Source organism: Nematolebias whitei, chromosome 19 (assembly GCF_014905685.2).
Source record: "Nematolebias whitei isolate Nwh7 chromosome 19, NemWhi1, whole genome shotgun sequence".
In the NCBI taxonomy this organism is placed as follows: domain Eukaryota; kingdom Metazoa; phylum Chordata; class Actinopteri; order Cyprinodontiformes; family Rivulidae; genus Nematolebias; species Nematolebias whitei.
The window spans coordinates 22,111,006-22,129,732 of NC_056516.1; the positions used below are offsets into that span (position 1 = coordinate 22,111,006).

Sequence of the window (18,727 nt, forward strand, 5' to 3'; positions counted from 1 at the left end):
AATAAAAGTTGCTAGAATTCAAAGCAAGAACGTCCTGAATGTGCTGAACATTTTGACAATCGATGGGTAAATGGCTTAGTTTTAGTTGACGAACATGGTGGAATCTCTTTTTGTACGTCCCATGTTAAATGTCCTGATCTTACAACTTTAGAACTGAACGGTTCTAGGCCTTATGTTCTTTGCCAATGCCTCCTTCAGGACCCACCCAATCCATTTATCATCTTCTCGTGCTTCCTAAACCCTTCTCCAATGCTGCAAACCTTGCTTCTCTTCTCCTTGGGTCTCTTGCACACATAAAACATCTACCTTCCTTCTCGGCATCATGTCGGCCAGCTTTCTATCTTTGCCTGTCATTGTCACCACATTCAGAGTCATCACCCTCAGTTTCAACACTCTTGCCTTCCTCTTCCTTCTGTCTGACACGTTTCCCTCATGGTCTTTGACTAACAGTAGCACAGTTTGTCAACAGCACCAGTGGCGGTCATTAACCTGGGCCACAAATGAACCGTATGGTGTCATTTAGAAGACCTCATGTTAGTTTTGGTGTTTTAAGTGTGATACCCTTCTGACATGACCCTCGCCATTTACCCAGGCTGGAGACTAAATGCACTTGTGGTTGAATAGGACTGGAGCTGTGCCGAATTGTAATTTGCCATCAATCTTGAATGCCTTTGAAGTCAAACAAATGCTCAGAGAAACGTCAATTGCCAAATTCTCCTTTAGCTTGTCATACTGGTGTTTTATACCATGACATGTAATTGTTTAATCAAACTATAGGTAGTAAAATAGTAACTATTTTACTCTAGGTAGTAAAATTTATTTTTGCCTAAATATTAACGACCATTCAAAGACGGCTTGCATTAACTAGTAGCACAATGTAGTTTTAGTAATATTTGTGGATTCTAGTTAAATTGTACTACAAAAATAGCCTTGAAATATACAGTAATAGCAATTAATAGTTTTTTTTATTGGCGCTTTAGGCTTGCCACAGAGGTGAGCAGGAACATATGTGCACGGTTTGATAAATCTGAATATTTTTGTGTACTCTGAACATGTCCCTCTACCAAGTTTGATTCTGAAAGATGCACACTTTAATCATGAAGCCCCAGTTTGTAAATGAATCCATTTCCAAGCAGTCAAGATTAATATATATTTTTTAATTAAATGACATATAAAACAGTGTTTTAAATTGAAACACGGCTCAGCAAATTCCATCAGCTCAGCTTTACAACAGGATGCAATATTAAATAAGCGACAAATAAAAACAATTTTTTTTTAAATGATCTTATTTACTGAGACTTCTGAGAAAAATGACCAAACGAGGTTTGCAGTATTTAGAAAGGCCTCTAGTTTTGGAAGCCAGATGATAAAGGGTCTGACAAATCCAGATGTTCTGAATCGACAACATTTAAACAGCTGGAATTCAACGTTTACGACACCGCTCCCTAAAAATGTCACAGTACAACACAAGTACTAAAGACATGCATAGTAAAAGCTAAAATAAAATCTCACCCAAGTAAAAATGTAAAAACTGATAGTGTTCTTCCTCTTTCAAACTAAACCCCCTCCCCCCCCCCCCAAGCTAACAGTCGAACTGTCACATGTTGGTGGTACTTAACTTTTAGTTCAGTCTAACTGGAACAAGGTCAGGAGTTAGACCAAACCCAACGAGCTCAGAGCCTTTGGAGAAGACCAAGCAGCTAAAACTTCAGTCGGCTACAGATGAAATGATGTCTGACAGCCGAATAAGGCGACGTTTAAAACAACATGCAAACTATACAATGAACCAGAATTTGGCAAATAATGAATTTTTTTTGCATAACATAGATTTTATTAAAAAAATATGTTTGTTTTTAGCTTCATGAGTAAATTTCTGAAGACGTGCAGCTTCTCCAAAGTCTTCTTCAGACGTCTTCACCCTGAAGGTGTTTCATGAAGAAACAGACACACCAGGGCTCGTACAGTGTTGTACTGCAGACTGGGGGCAATTCTCCTTAACAGGACACTTTCACCGGACCGGAGCAACATGTTTGCTGTCGTCCTCTAGGAGCTGCTGCTGAGCCTTCGCCGCAGCAGAGAGGCAGGCTTGCTGTCTGAATCTTCTACGTCACTTTCACATTCTCGCTGCAGAAAAAACAAAAACATTTCAGTTTAAGTTTAAACACAGTTGGTTACGTCAGAATCATGTTACTTTTACAAATTACAGTGAAAGAGTACCGCCAACGGTACAATACACCTGTTGGTGACTAGTCAGAATAATCAAAATCCAAAGCATGAATTCTCTCACACAGACATGTATTCATTGGGGTCAAAGGTCAGTTTGACAGAACATGTACGAGCATGAAACTGCAGCTATCAGGTGAAGAACTCACTTGTTGAAAACTACGAGCTGGTCCAAACCATTTTATGATGAGAGGAGTGGACTTCACCAGAATTATTCTTTGGATATAAAAAGATCCAATGTGGAGACATAATCTGAGGATATTTACTATCCTAAACATTTGTGGAGTTACACCGTGGACAACTTACTGTGGACCGTCTTATAGATGGACAGATGGGAACAATTTGACATTTCTGTTACTCAGCAGGAGCAAGGTTTTAACAAAAGAGTCACCTTAACCTTTGACCTTGAAATCAACAGGGTTCAGTTATGGTCGGAACAAGAGAACGTTTACGGACAGAGACTACACCATAATGTACCTGACTTCCGATGGGTGTATATTAATGATGTCAAAAAATGTTAAACTGGTGTGAAAGAGGGTCCTAACTTTTAACAGAACACCGCTCCAACAATAAAACGAGCAGTTAAGACCTTGGATTAAAACCTGGTTTAGTGTTCTCACCTCTAATGGATCTGGTTTGGGGCTGCTCTTACAGTGTAGTCTCAAACTGACGAGCTGGTTACACATCCGCACCATGTTGAAGGACATCTAGAGGACAATTAAAACAAGTCGGGACGTCCATACATACACACAAATCACATCTCTTTACTTTACAGAGGGTTATAATATAGTACAAGTCATAATCACTGAAAGTGAAGGCAAATGATAAAATGTTTGCCTCTGTTTGAGTGTGACCGTCTGTTAACAAAATATCAAATACTGACAGGAACTGACAGCAGACCGTCTAATAATAGTATAGAATACACAAAGTATTTTAAGTAATATTTGCCACTCAGTGTGTCCAGACCCACCTTCCATTTCCTTTTTGCATTAAACTTCTTGAAGCTCCGTATATTGATGGAGGACCGGTTCCTGTTGACTGCTTGCGTGCGTGTGATGGGCTGGAATACAAAAATCATGACAACATTTGGGTCAGTGAGCAACAACTCCCACTACCAGACACCGGAGCAAACAGAACGGAACAAACGATAAAAAGATGTTAGTCACCTTTATCCACGGATGAAGCAAACACTCGTCAGCCGTCATTCTCTCACTGCAACACACAACAGGTTTAATACACCGTACTATATTATATTATTATAGTTTAGCATATATCTTAGATCCTTGTATACTGTTTCTTTTTTATACTTTATATTTTTGATATTTGGGGTGTAACTGGGACCTTGAGTACACAATTTTGTTCCACCTCATGTACCACATGATGAAAATGACAATAAAGTTGACTTGAACTTTACTTACTCTACCAGTTTTGTATTTGTAATTATTTGTATCATTAATAGGTGTTTTTTTGTTTTTTTTTGGTCTTTCTTTCAATAGGGGTTACACCTGGACCTGCCATTCTGTTAGGTTGTTCCTACTTCCTGTTCCTCTCAAACCCAGCTGGTCGAAGCAGATGGCTGCTTGTCCTGAGTTTGGTTCTGCTGGAGGTTTCTTCCTGTTAAAAAGGGAGTTTTTCCTTTCCACTGTTGCCTTTGTGCTTGCTCAGGATGGGAGACTGCAACGAAGTGTCGATTCAACACAATCTGCTGGCTTCCTTATATAGATAACTTTTACTAATTGGATTTATATATATATATATATATATATATATATATATATATATATATATTTATATATACATACATATATATGAATGTTTCTGTTCAGTGCACTGAGACAACTTCTGTTGTGATTTGCTGTTATATAAAGAACTGAATTGAATTTAATAGAGCAGAGTATGAAGAAAAGGGCAGACATTGTCCTCCAGGCTAGGCTAACGGTTAGCCAAACAAGAACCTGTTGAAAATTATTTTCCACAAGATTACAGCACACGGCACATTGCACATCTGTTGACAAGCTGTTATACAGCAATCTGTAGCAAGAGACCCCACATGCAACAATCTTGTTTTATTGAGGCGCAATGACACCACTGACATTTCATGGTAGAATGCTGCACAAACCCCCATTTAAAGTTCTCCATTAACCCTACATGTGTTTGTTTTACGACAGTCCAATAAAGAGTATCTAAAGAAAACCCAGAATATTCAGCTTTAAGACTTTATAATGTTGGCCATTTAAAAAGACCAACTTTGTCATCTGAAACTTTTGTGTATTCTTTCTGATTGTGTCCATAATTCTCTAATGTGGCCTTTTAACCAAATCTTCAAAGACACTTTAACTGCACAAGAGAAATACTGTACCTATACCACGTACATGGAATTGTTCACCAAAAGCTTCATTATGAAATCTTTGGCCATGGCGCTGGTTGTGCTGAAGTAGTGTCTATCAAACTCGTACTTTAAGGCAAGAATATTCCTCAGAGTCTCCTCGTCGGTCTCGCCTTGGAATGGTGACAAACCACTCAATCTGAGAACAGAAAACAACAAACGTGAGTGGAATTACAGCACGTGTTAATACCTCCATTCATTCTAGATTTCCACGACAGGTAAATGCTCAAGATGAACCTGTGAACTCAGGCCGATCAGTCTGCTTGAGACTGTGACTTACAGTCTGATTTACAGTCAAAAAAATACATTTTTTATAGTTGTCACCTCAGATGTCATGTTTCCACAAGTATTCAGAGCCTTTGCAGAGTCCTGAGTTGAAGCTTCTTTAGTTGCAACCTTGACTCTTTGGATTTGATGCCACATGTTTTGCACACATGGGTTGAAGGATTTTCTGATGTTCTTTTTTATAAATCCTCTCAAGCTCAGTCCAGTTGGATCAATGGTGAAACCATTTTCACACTTCATTTAATGTTTGATAGGATTCAAGTCAGGCTCTGGTTAGACCATTCTAGGACATTGACAAAGTTGTCCATGTGTGTTGCTCTCTGTGTTGAACCTTCAGCCCTGTCGGAAGTTCTGAGAATTGTGGAACAGGTTTCTGTTTAGGATCTCTTATGTATTTTCTCTATTAAACTTTTGCTGCATCCTGACCGTTCTCCAATGCTTGTTGAAAAACACTCCAACCGCATGATGCTCAGACTCAGACTGAGTCCTTCAGTCAGCTTATATCTAAGCAATCAGCCATAAAGCCCAGATTGGTAATGGCCAACGGTTCCAGTTGTAATCCTATAATTTTGTCCCATCTTCAGTCAGTATCTCTGAAGTTCAGTCAAAATGACCATCAGGTCCTTTTCCCTCGATTGCTTGTTGCACTCAGACAACCAGTTCTTGGAAGAGTTCTTGTTGTGTTGAATTTCTTCCATTTCTTAATCATGGAGGTTATTGTAGTTTTGGGACCCTTCAGTGCAGCAGAAATGTTTCTGTAGTCTTCCTCAGATCTGGATCTCGCAAAAACTTCTGAGCTCTACAGAGAGTTCCTCTGACCTTGTGGATTTTGCTCTAATAGTCAGCTTGGAGGTCTTCTGTAGACCAGTGTTCTGCTGCAACATAACATAAGTGATGGGGGTCTGAACACTTTCTGAACTTTTTGTAGCTGTTGGCCATTCGTGACCATTTATTGTTCCGTGGGTTACTTTTATGAAAATGTGTCCACTGAAAACTATCGTCACCTTTAAGTGTTTCAAGTGTTTCAGTCTTCAGTCACCTACTTGAATTTAAAGTCCAACACCCACCATTATATCCTGATGCATGCTCAATAATCCAGGTAGAAACATCTAAAAAAAAACGTTAAAAAGACTGAAGAAGTCTTTTGGATGAAAGACGAAACATTTCTACTTTTTTTTTTTGTTTGTCTTTTTGAACGTCCATAGGACCTGACAACTGTTTTAGACCCGCCATTATAGTTCCAAGTACTCTTAATAGGTAATTACTGTCATAAAATACAATGATTTTATGTTTTGTATTTCACATTTTGGCTGCACAAGTGTTTAAAAAACCTTAAACAAACAAACCAGTCATGGAAACACCTGATCACACGGCCAAAGATTACCAAAAACTGATAATGTCAGGGACCGGGCACAGGCAGGACTCAGTGAGTATTATTCACAAGCAGGTGTGTATTCACAGGCCGGAGTGTGGTGCTCCATGCACTCTTCCTCTCTTTCATCTTCCAAAACTAATAATGAATCTCCCACTTCCTTGTCAAAGTTCTCACTCTGTCTCAGACTGTTCTTCTTTTTCATCTCTGTCTCTTCTGTCTGAGAAGGTTCTGACTCCACGGTTTAGTCCATTTCCTCCACCTCAAACAGAATCTGCAGCTTCACATCCACACGGTGAAGGCTGGTGAAGACTACACAGAAGTCTGTTGGAGTCAGCCTCCCCACTATCACAGACACCTACACCTCCAGATGCAGGAAGAGGGCCACCTGCATCATGAAGGACCCCACTCACCCAGCACACACACTTTTTGCTCCGCTCCCCTCAGGAAGGAGGTTGAGGAGCATTAAGTGTAGAACCACTAGACTGAGGAACAGCTTCTACCCTGAGGCTGTTAGACTCATGAATCTCTAACCAGAATAATCACTGTGAAAAATCACTTCATGCTGTTGATTGTTTCATGTTGATGTGTTCATGCGTGCTCATCTGCTCACACAGACTCATGTTCGTGCTGCTGTTCAGCGTATTGTTTTTGTACTACTAGTGCTTAGCACATTTTTAGTTAACGTTTTTCTTAGTTCGTATCTTAGATCTTATTACTGTTTTTCTTTTACATTTTATACTTTTGTTGGATGTAACTGGGACCCTGTGTACACAATTTCGTTCCACCACATGTACCACACATGTGGTGGGAATGACAAATAAAGAAACTCTGACTGACACTCAAAAATTGTCTCATTGTTTTGGCTCAAACAGACACTAAACACTAAACACGCTACACTCCAACTATAAAATCCAAACATGCTAAATATCAAATCTTTCAAATCTCATTACTCACTCCCGCCCTCTCTGTCTCTATAAACACCAAACTCAACTTCTGCATCTTTTTCTTCTTCCTGCAGATTTTTTGGTGCTTCATAATTTTGGGCCTCAGTCAGAAAGAAGGTGGAGGTGTTTTGCTCCGTGGGGGTGAAAACAGGTGGGGAAAGTGGGTGTTTTCTCCATGAGACTGCCCATTTTTGATGCTGCCTCAATAGAAATCTGGTGGTCTCTCATGATCGGGTCCATGACGTGACATCACACCCCAAATATGGAAGGGACAGTTTCCAAGGCCATGACAAAAACAGCTTAAAATTGTCATAAAAAACGTTTTTAAAACCAGTATGCGTTACATTTCAATGTTTGTTTGAGAACATAGGTATTTATTTATGTATCTATCATAATTTGCTGGATATGTAATATGAAAAAATGGTGTGTAAAAAAAATGGACTTAAAAACGGACCAGAGCCTAAAATTAACATTATGTTGTGCAGTTTGAAACTAGCAATTGAAATTAAACTACTTTAGAAAAAAGTTTTTTAAGGAGAATCAAATACATAATAATAATAAATAATGTATTTTGTACTGTTTATAATGGTGCAGAAAAGAACACTTGATGACTGCATTAAAATATGTGCAACAACATGCAGTATTTAATGCCAACTCTTCAACAAAACAATGTCACTCACAGAATGTAGGTAATAACTCCAATGCTCCTGGTGGGACAGAGACAAGAAACAGTCAGTGGTTTTGACACAGTGTGGAGTTCAAAACAAATCAGAACTTACAGGTGCATTTCCACTAAGAAACCCAGAACCTTTTTAAACCGGTAATTATTTATCTTGGTAATTTCAGCCATGTTGGATTTCCACTAAGGATATATAAGGCAACTGAAGTTGCTGGCATGTTGCTTCTCCTCCCCTGGCAAAGTGTTGCAACTGGTCAAGACACATTGGCAGGTATCAAAACTGGACCACACAAGAGGTCCCAGAAGAGGAGCAGTGTCCCTATAAGCTGGTCCCAGTACAAGTTCTAATTTCTGCCTCATTCACATGAACTTTTCCCTTCTTAAAATGTACATCCAGTTTTCCGTTGTTGATTCACATGGTTTTAACGTTATAGTTTTATGTTGATTTACACATTTTCCAACATTTTTAGCTGTAATTACTTCTTTCATGCTCAAACAAAAGTACAGCACATTATACACCCGTCAACAAACTATTCTACAGCAATCTGTAACAATGGCCAGGACAAGGAAAGACCATGGATAACATTTGACCTTGATGTGTGGCCTTGGAGCAGGAGAGATGAAAAGTGTATGTGACACTCCATCTGGCGATGATACGTGGGTGTATGACGTTTCTTTAAATTATCTAAAGAGGATCTGAAATCATGGGTGAGACAAGAGAAAGTTTACGGACATACGTACGAATGAAGACTGTGCTATAAGTTGTCCCACCTCCAGCAGGCGCATTAAAAAGTTGTGTAACACGTTGATTGTATGCATGTGAGTAGGTAGGACTTGAAGCCTCACAGTCCTGGTGCACAACCTCCGGTCCCAAAAATCCAACACAACAGCTATAAACCAGGTCCTGCTGGCTTCAATACCCAAGAATGAGAGAAGATAGGACATTTAATCTACCGGTAGTATAAAAATAGACGTAGACTGTCAGAGGTGCACACACCAACAGTGCAACGCTGCTTCGGTTCTTTCATATGCATGCTTCTAGTCAATCGTTGTTAGCAAACCTGGTAAATCAGGTCCTGATGATATCAAACTTCGGTTTCTCCTAAACAATCCTTTTATGTGTCATTTCTAAAAACTGTTCGCATAAACATTGTACCATCTCTAAAAATGTCCTCATCTACATGAAATGATGGAAAATGAGCCAAACCATTGTAGCAACTAGACCTTTGTGTGGTGCTGTAACACTGCCTTGAAAACACACCAGAAACAGGAAACAAGGCATGGAGCATAAACACGATGCCTGCATGCTAGGTGCAAAACCTAAACACAAGAAGAACAAGCGGTACAGATGTCCTCTGTCTCTGAGGGATATGAATAGTGAATATTGGTAGTTTTCGAGATGAGTGTTTTTCTGCACTGGACTTGAACAGGAAATGCAGTCAACAATGTTTTTGGTGCAAGATATTAAAGTGGGTAGGAGGTACACCGAGTAGAAAAACAGAGGGAGATTTTTATAAATCTTGTCTGAGGCAGCGCAGTGTGACAAATGCTAGAGGGAGAAATGGAGGACGCAGGACGTTTGCGGTAAGGCGTATTGTGTCACTTTCTGTTTTCTCTGCTGGAATAATCTTGGAGAAGCTGTGAGCTCGGCTTTAAGGCTTTACGGAATCAATTCGGCTGTTTGGAGTTTCCATCAGAGGAATATATACCAGTGAGACTTTAAAAAGGCAGAAACAACAATTCACGAGTTCTGCCTGACGGCGGACTTATCTCAATTACTCCTGGCATGTTTTGAAAAAACAAAGATGTTTTGTCTGTCTCCTCACCGCTCCCTTCCCCAAGACTGTGGACATGTGACAGAGCCTCACCCGAGCTGGTGATGAATAACACCTCTTATCTGGACAATGGCTGAGACTCTGGACTATGCTACGACTTTCCCTTAAAAATTCAATGTCTTCACCGTCTATATGTACATGTATCACGTCTGTTTATGTTGCTTTGCTGTGGTAGGTTTTTTTGATGCCTCAAATCGTGCCCTGTCTAGGACACGGCGTGAGAGATCATTTTTTTATACTGTCCCTCCTCATGTTTTCTTTCCTTTTCTCCATCCATCCATCCATCCATTATCTTTACCCGTTTATTCCAGTTTGGGTCACGGGGGTCGCTGGTGCCCATGTCCAGCAATCACTGTGCGAGGGGCGGGGTACACCCTGGACGGGTCGCAAGTCCATCACAGGGCCACATAGAGACACACGAGACAAACAACCATTCACTCTCTCACTCACACCTAGGGACAATTTAGAGTTACCAATCAGTCTAACATGCATGTTTTTGGTCTGTGGGAGGAAACCGGAGCACCCGGAGAAAACCCACGCATGCACGGAGAGAACATGCAAACTCCACCCAGAAAGGCCCCTGGACCGGGGTTTGAACCAAGGACCTGCTCGCTGAGAGGCAGCAGCTCTACCAGTTGCGCCACCGTGCTGCCCTTTCCTTTTCTCATCTAAGCAAAATATTATTCTGAATAAGAATAATGAGGGCTGCGCTTTCATAGTAGCACCTTCGTGCACTCCGTCCATCTTTCGGACGACTGTACTTACATGTTCTCGTTGTATCTCGGTGCAATGCCAATAAAGTTTATTCTGATTCTGGTAGCTGGACTAATTTGTTTCCACAAGGAATCTTTTGTTTTTCTGCATTTATATATATTTTGCATAGATCTACATTCTAGTACACAAACACCCTTGATACAGTTGTTTTTCTACTATTGGATAGTGCTTGAGCCACCTTTTGTCTTTCAACACTTGTTCTATCTGTGCATTTGGGATCTGCTAGTTCTTGCTAGTGTTAGCTTAGCATGGCTTCTGGTTCTCTCCTGGCTTCCTCTATTCTCACTTGCTCTGCGTGTCAGATGTTTAGTTATTCCTCTGCCTCCTTTAGTGGTAATGTCAGGCCTACATTTAACAAATGTAGTCTTATGGTAGCTTAAATGAATGAAATATAAACTAGGGACTCCAGCATTCCGAGGGCCAGAGCAGGAAAAATTGAATCAAATCTGAAACTGCTGACTAAGGCTAAATACAGTAAGATTGTTATTCACGTTGGTGGTAACGACACGTGGGTATGCCAATCGGATACATGTCACTAAAACTGATGTTGCTTTGGTGTGTAACTTTGTCAAAACTGTGTTGGACTCCGTAGTTTTCTCTGGTCCCCTCCCAACCTGACCAGCGAGGACATATTTAATGGTACGTCAATCGCTGGGTGTCCAGGTGGTGTTCTGGTAACGACGTGGGCTACATAGATAACTGGAGTTCTTTCTGGGGAAAACCTGGTCTGATGCGGAGAGATGGCATCCATCCCACTTTGGACGGAGCCGCTCTTCTTTCTAGAAATATGGCTGATTTTGTTTATCCCCCAAATTATTGACAATCCAGGGTCCAGTCCAGGAAGCAGAGTTGTAGTCCTCCACACCTCTCTGCTGCTTCTCCTCTGTTACCCACCCACACCCCCATTGAAACAGTGTCAGCCATGGCTCAAATTAAATAAACAAAAAAAATCAGCTTTCAAAATATAAATCATAAAAGTATTAATAAAATAAACAGTTACTTTACCAGAACAAAATAAAATCCTTAAATGTAGATTATTGAACATCAGATCTGTTTCCTCTAAATCCCTGTTGGTTAATGAACTGATAACTGATCATCATATTGATTGATTCTGTCTGACAGAAACTTGGCTACAACAGGAGGATTTTGCGCCAGAAAACTTCCCTGTTTCGTGAAAAAGTTTCTGCAGTGGAAATGCACCTATAAACTGAGTGTAAAGGACAGTCGGTGCATAACGCTCACCACATGTCTGCTGCTGTGCTGAGAGGTTCACCATTTATGATCTCAGGCGCTAAAAGGAAAGAGAAAAAATTTATGGGGACAAAAGTAATCACAAAAGAAGTCACACAAGCATACATCAAGATCCACAAGTGTACAACAAGTTTTACAAATACACACATTTCAAATTGTACAAATAGTTATATTCTGCATATACAAACTTTTGAATACATGTGCACAAATCACCTGCTTGGCACGGATCAGCTTGCCTGTGAATGGGACTTTTGGAGACTTTACGGCTCCAGATTCACCTTTTTACATTTACAAATACACATGCATAAAATCAGGCACCACAAGCCCAAATAGTTTCATAGCTATGTCTTTTATAGTGGCTTTTTAATGACTTTTGTATACAATAGTTTTTGTGAATTGGTTCGTCATCAACCTGACTGAAACCTGCAGTGGACCTTCAGAATTCCTCCACAACCATGAGAGAGACTGAAACAGAAAACCCCTGAGGGTTCTGCTGCTGAAGGAGGCTCTACAAGCTGCTGGGTCAGGAGCTGGATGCAGTTTTCACACAGATTTTCTATTTTGGCTTCATTTTTGTTTAATAACTAACACGGTGGGGTTAAATCAGACTCAATGCACCTTTTAGAGGTCAGATCATTTGTATCTGTCCTGATCTGTAAAACCCTAAAATTGAAGGAGGGTGGACTTTTTTTCCCCATGGATGTACATGTTTACATAGCTGATTACAAATACATATTTTTAAAAGTAATACGTTAAGTAAGGAATTCTTCACCCTCACCAATGTACTGGGGCGTACCACTTGAGCTCCTGTACTCCTCCCCTTGACAGAAGTGGTACGCCAGTCCAAAGTCGATAAGTTTGATGACAGGAAGCGGGGCGACTTTGTCTGACAGCATGATGTTTTCAGGCTAAAAACAAAAGTAGAATAGTTGTTTTATGATTCAAACCAAGCACAAAGCTCGCATCAGTGTATAGTTACCGGTACCTTCAGGTCGAAATGTGCAATGTTGTTGTTGTGCAGGAACCTCAGTCCCTCCAGGATCTGCTTTATAAACTGGATGGCTTCGCTCTCCAACAGGTTCTCCTTTTCAGCGATGAAGTCAAATAACTCCCCTCCACTAATGCTAAGGTGTCAAACAGAGAAAGAAGGGAAGAAATTCTACTGGATTCCTGTCTGACCCGTTTACAGAAGTAAAAGTGGCTATGTAAGGCCTAAATTGTACAATCCCAGTAGACCAGCTGATGTCCCCCCTGGCTGAGGGATTTGTGAAGGGACACTTGACTTACAGCTCAAGGATAAGCACCACTTCCGATCGGCTCTCAAAAACGTCTTTGAGGTTGACGATGTTCAGATGTTTCACAGCCTGCAGGATCTCCACCTCTCGCTCCACGCTGCTCCGCTCCAGGCCCAGACGGCTGCAGGCCGTTTTTCGAACCTTTAAGAACTTGCCTGCCCAACAAGTCCCTGAGGTCCTTTCACGGACCTTTCGAACTTGACCAAAATGGCCACTGGAAAGAACACAGAGATAGTTTACAGTACACTGGTAACATACAGACACGGAAGCTTGCTCCAAGAAATGTAGTTATTTATTTTAATGCTGTGATTTCAGCACACCTTTGGTGACAGACTGTACGGGTGTAACGGTACATGCATTCAGGGTCCGGTGTGTGCAACCAGATAAAAAACAGATTATTCAAAGATATTAAAAGAAGGAGTGTGCTTTTTTTTGTTTTTAATTGCACTTGCCAGCTGCTACAACATAGAAGAAGCACAGAATGACTGTGTCTAAAGCACTCTACACCAAAGCAAAGCAAGAATGGTTAGTTGAAACCCAGGAAGACCTGTCTGACTGTTGTTTCAATGATCAGTGTGGAAAACTTTGGGGTTCCTGGGGTCACAATAAGAGTACGTAGCTTTTATACTGAAAGTTGATGTACGGACCAAATGAGAAATATATTCAGATTTATGAAAGCGAGAGCATGTTGCTGCACATCTTTACTTTATACATCCCACTTTACATGGAACAGAGCGCAACTGCTGTACCGCTCTGCCCCCTCCCATAAAAACATTTTTAAAATTAGTCTACAGAAGGCGTCCACCCCGTGTCCACATAACCACAACACGGGCATCGAGTGGAAAATTTACTGAGCGTGAAACAGATATGTGTCGGAGGTGAAGGATAGTGGGTAAAATTTTATTTGGTATTTTTTCCTTTGAGGTTAGGAATAAAAGGAACAACGTGTCAGAATGTATTAAACACCGTTAGTGCAGCAAGATTCAAATTATGGTCCTTAAAGGAAATTTAACCCTTGAATCATCCTTTACCTTTGTGACCGTTCGTCTTCCTTAGGGGAAATATCAACCTCTTGAACTGCTTAAACGAGTATGTTTTAGTTTTATTTTCCAACAGTAAACTAGTCAGTTTTCTAGAGCTTAGCCTGACACAAAAATATATTTAGTTTTTTTTTCTAGATGAACTCTTTAAGGGCCTTTAGTATTTAAAAAAAACACACAAAAAAACATACATTTCAGTAGTTTTAAAAACTGACAAAATATTTTATGTAAAATTTTTTTTGGGGGGGGGGGGGGGCATTTTCCCTCATTAGTATGCACAAAATGATTTTTAGACATTTTTTATTTTTTATTTCAATCTGTAGTTTTATGCAGACCCTACAGATCTGGTAGAAAACGAGGCCTTGTTTTCAGTCCAACTTACACGTGTCACTCTGTGGTTGACCAAGAAGTGTTTTGTCATCTCTACTCATCACGAACAACTCCATTACCTGATCTGTTTTTTTTCCTTGTACTAACCTGAATATACTAGCTAGTTGCTGCAGCACAGTTCACTTGCTAATGACATTCGGCTTTAGGGGACGCTAATGAGAGTCAGCTGCTGTCAGCCGTGGAGCGTCTGATTCTGCAGCCTGCATGCATGTGAAACAGCTTTTTCATACTAAATGTTTACTTGTGCACATTACAAGAGAGTTTTTGCTCTTTACATCCAAACAAATAATTTTGTTGGGACAAGACGAGAGGTGGGACTCGTCAGTGATAGCTAGCCAGGAAAGACGTACCTCTTCTGGGGTGAGTAGAACTCTTTGTCTGAAGATTTTTAGAGGCTCTCAAATATAAAATCAGATTACCACCTTGTGAGCTAACATAAAAATCTAAAGTATAGGTATGTCATGTTTGTAAATGAGAATGGTTCTAAAACATTTCAACCTGGTAAAATAAAGGCCAAATAAATAAAATTTAAAGAGGTGAAGAAAAACATTTCTGAGAGGAATGCATATGATAAATGTGGGAATAGAAGTTGTTTTTACAGTGTATTGTAATGTGATCAATTTTTCCTCTCAGGAACATGAGAGTGTAGTAAAGTTATGATGAGGTTATGAGTGCATCTGAAAACATTCTGACAAAATAAAATAAAAATAGGACTTTTAGGCTTTGTCAGAAAAAATAGTGTTTATTGCTTGCACCAAAATACGGTAAATAAATAAGTGAAAACAACGACAAAAATAATTGTGTAGCTGATTTTCTCCAAATACAAGGGTTGAAATAGTGGTGTGACAACAAAGTTGATGTCAAGAAATGGTGGTTGTGTTGTGCCCACCACTGCTAAAATGTCATTCTAAAACTGCGTCTCCTCAGGTAAATCTACTGTGGTGATGATGAAAACTAAGTCACACAAAAAGCCACAGGAAGCATCTTCATACCTTCCAAGAACTTCCTCAATCTCATAGAAATCTTCCACATTTTCAGGCTTGAAGACGGCCATGCCAGTTCACTTCATATGGGTCTTCTTGGTCCCTTTCAGTCCACTGCTTTTACTTCAGCTGCCAAATGTAAGGTTCTTTCTCCTGCTTTTTCCTTCTGCTCCAAACTCCAAAACTGGACCTAATAAAAACATGAAAGAAAAAAAAACATTTTAAAAATCCATTCTGAGTCTGTAGCAGCTGCCAAATGTGCTTAAACTCCAGCAAAGTTTCAGAGTACTTTTTACCTATCAGGTATTTCTGCAATATGTACTGTATTTGATAAAAAGTTTTGTAAAAGATTATTTAAATTACTGTACTTTACCACCAGGATGCTTCAAAACTAAACAGCAGTGTAAAACTACAACAGTGGTATAAAGTTACAACTAGATAGCAGTATAAAGTTACAAACATATAGCAGTTAAAAGTAACAACTATAAAAGCAGTTTAAAAAGTTACATCTAAACAGCAGCGTAAAGTTACAACTAAAGAACTGAGTAAAATTACAACTAAACTGTGGTTTAAAGTAACTACTAAACAGCAGTGTAAAGTTATAACTGAACAGTTATGTAAAGTTAAAACTAAACAGCAGTGTAAAGTTACAACTAAACAGCAGTGTAAAGTTATAACTGAACAGCAGCGTAAAGTTACAATTACCATACCATACCATTTTATTTATAGAGCACTTAAAACAGCGACAAGGCCAACCAAAGTGCTTTACAGACAGAAAAACAGTGTAAATTTACAACTATACTCTGGTGTAAAGTTACAACTAAACAGTGGCATAAGGTTTAAACTAAACTGTAGTGTAAAATTACAAGTGGGCAGCGGTGTAAAGTTATAACTATAAATGTGTAAATTTACAACAAATACAGTATGTGGTGGAAAGTTACAACTAAACAGTAGTTACAACAAAACACTGGTTTAAAATTACAACGAAACTGTGGTGTAAAGTCACAAATAAACAGCAGTGTAAAGTTGAAAACAAAATAAGGGGGATTTTAACTGGATCTCTGTTGCTACAAACACCATTCATCAATAAATGATTAATGGACTGGGTTTTTTTTCTGTTTCGTTTTTGTAGGTAATTTGCAACCCAACTACTTCTGTGAACTTTGTGTCATTTTAGTCAATAGTACATCAAAATGTTCAGCTTATTCAGGACATGAGTGCTACAACTTTTTTTGGTAACTTTGTTACTTAAAAAAAAACTTCATTTACAATTGTTTTCCCCATAGACGTACATTTAGATCCCTTAAATTCTTCAATAACATTGTCCTCTTTGAAATCTGTTTCAGCAGACTGGCTCTATTTTTTGTCTTTTTATGATCCTTTGAGCTTGAGCTAGCTTTTGCAGGTGAACATCCTGCAGCTCCGCCTCCTTCCTGTGGCAGCAGGTGAAGAGCGTCTCTTCCAGCTGTCGGTGAAGTTGAACATCCAGTAATCAGAAGGAAAATATGCTGGTTTCAGTTTTCAGCTGCAGCTGGGAGGTTCAGTCAGGCTGGTGACGTTCAGATAACTGAACTGTTGAAACCTGTGAACCGCTTCTACATCCTCTTTTAATTTATGACCTCCTTCCCTCCACCCTGCATGAAATTAACTACCGTTTGTTCGAAATTAAATTGAGCCGGCTAAAGTCAGCTCTCTTTCAACTCTTAGCACATTTTAGAACAATATAAAATTGATCTGATCTTCATCAGGTTATAAAATGATTCACATCAAACCTCAAGTGAACAAAGATTCCACCATTTTGTTATTTATTAAACAAAAATGAAGCTAAAATTTAAAAAAAAAATCAGTGAATGAAAAACTGCATCCAGTCCTGCTGCTTCCACAGGATCTCAGAGTTTCAGGATCAGCAAGGAGCTGCTAGTGAGTGTTAACACAACACCAAGATGGAAAGACATCAGCAATGAACTTAGAGAAGCAGCTGTTGCTGTCATCAATCTGAGAAAGGTCAAAGGTCATTTAAAACTATCTGGAGTCCATCGTTCTACAGAGAGAAGTGGAAAACATTTGAGAGAGCTGACAATCTTCACAAGAGATCCACCCCAAGGTCAGACCATGCAGTGCTCAGAGACATGATCTCCATCACAGACTCTACAGGTGTCAGTCTGCAGGTCAAAGGTCAAAAGGTCATGAAAGGGCAGTTAGACTGAAGAAGTCTGGTTTGTTTGAAGGATTGCAGAAGAAAATCACTTCAGTCTAAAACAAGATGGCCGCTCGACTCAGGTGTGAAGTTTCATCTGAAGGAACCACAAGAGGTCTGGACCAGAACCAGACCAAAGGACAGATGTTCAGCACAGTGGTGGAGGGCTGATGGTTTGGACTCCTGTCAGTCACTGAGTGGACCAGAACTCCTCTGTAAACCAGATGTGAGTCCATCTGTCCAACAACTGAAGATTGGACCAAACTGGTTCCAACAGTACAAAGATCCCAACCGTAGCAGCTGATCTACAACAGAACGGGTCAAAAAGAACAGGACCAAGGTGGTGCAACGGTCCAGTTAAAGTCCAGAACATCAGCCTGACCAAAATGTTGTGGTGGACCTTCAGAGAGCTGAGCAGAAACCTCAAAATGATAGAAAGAAGAGTGGTCCAGAACTCCTCCAGGACCAAGAGAGGGACTGATGAAGTCCTACAGAGAACTCCTGAGGGTTCTGAAGGAGGTTCTAAAAGTTGCTGGGTCGGGGGCTGGGACTTGTTGAGGCTGGCTAGTCATCAAAAGCGCTGAAATTATGTCTTGCTGACATAGCTGCATGAAGAAAATGATGTGAGAACCGGTTTTGGGCACAACCCCCATCAGAACTATTGCCTCCCAAGATATGTGCCAAGTATTGCGTGATTGGTCACAACGTTGTGGGGGTGTTTATGCTGAAAAGCAGCTAAACTACATGCAGCTGTCATTTTACTTAACTTCTCCACCGAGGCTGTTAGAAAATACCACCATCTTTACAACTGTTCCACCAAACCTTGTAAACAGACAAACAAACCTTGTAAACAGACAAACAAACCTTGCAAACAGACATATAAACCTTGTAAACAGACATATAAACCTTGTAAACAGACAAATAAACCTAGTAAACAGACATATAAACCTAGTAAACAGACATATAAAACTAGTAAAAAGACAAACATTGTAAAAAGACATATAAACCTTGTAAACAGACATACAAACCTAGTAAACAGACATATAAACCTTATAAACAGACAAATAAAC

The 18,727-nt window shown here is 39.8% G+C and overlaps 1 protein-coding gene across 1 annotated transcript in view; it reads right to left on the bottom strand.

Annotated features, from left to right (window-relative positions):
- Nucleotides 1–1,907: 1,907 nt before the first annotated feature.
- si:dkey-240h12.4 (death-associated protein kinase 2) overlaps nucleotides 1,908–18,727 on the bottom strand; it is a 22,274-nt gene continuing 5,454 nt past the window's right edge. The window contains exons 2-12 of the mRNA XM_037693393.1: nucleotides 15,470–15,650; nucleotides 13,040–13,261; nucleotides 12,738–12,876; nucleotides 12,531–12,660; nucleotides 11,744–11,792; nucleotides 7,894–7,920; nucleotides 4,596–4,748; nucleotides 3,390–3,435; nucleotides 3,194–3,283; nucleotides 2,844–2,930; nucleotides 1,908–2,124 (exon numbers count right to left, since the gene is read on the bottom strand). Of these exons, the coding sequence (XP_037549321.1) occupies nucleotides 2,044–2,124; nucleotides 2,844–2,930; nucleotides 3,194–3,283; nucleotides 3,390–3,435; nucleotides 4,596–4,748; nucleotides 7,894–7,920; nucleotides 11,744–11,792; nucleotides 12,531–12,660; nucleotides 12,738–12,876; nucleotides 13,040–13,261; nucleotides 15,470–15,531 (1,086 nt within the window). The 5' untranslated portion in view covers nucleotides 15,532–15,650 and the 3' untranslated portion in view covers nucleotides 1,908–2,043. The remainder of the gene's footprint in view (nucleotides 2,125–2,843; nucleotides 2,931–3,193; nucleotides 3,284–3,389; nucleotides 3,436–4,595; nucleotides 4,749–7,893; nucleotides 7,921–11,743; nucleotides 11,793–12,530; nucleotides 12,661–12,737; nucleotides 12,877–13,039; nucleotides 13,262–15,469; nucleotides 15,651–18,727) is intronic.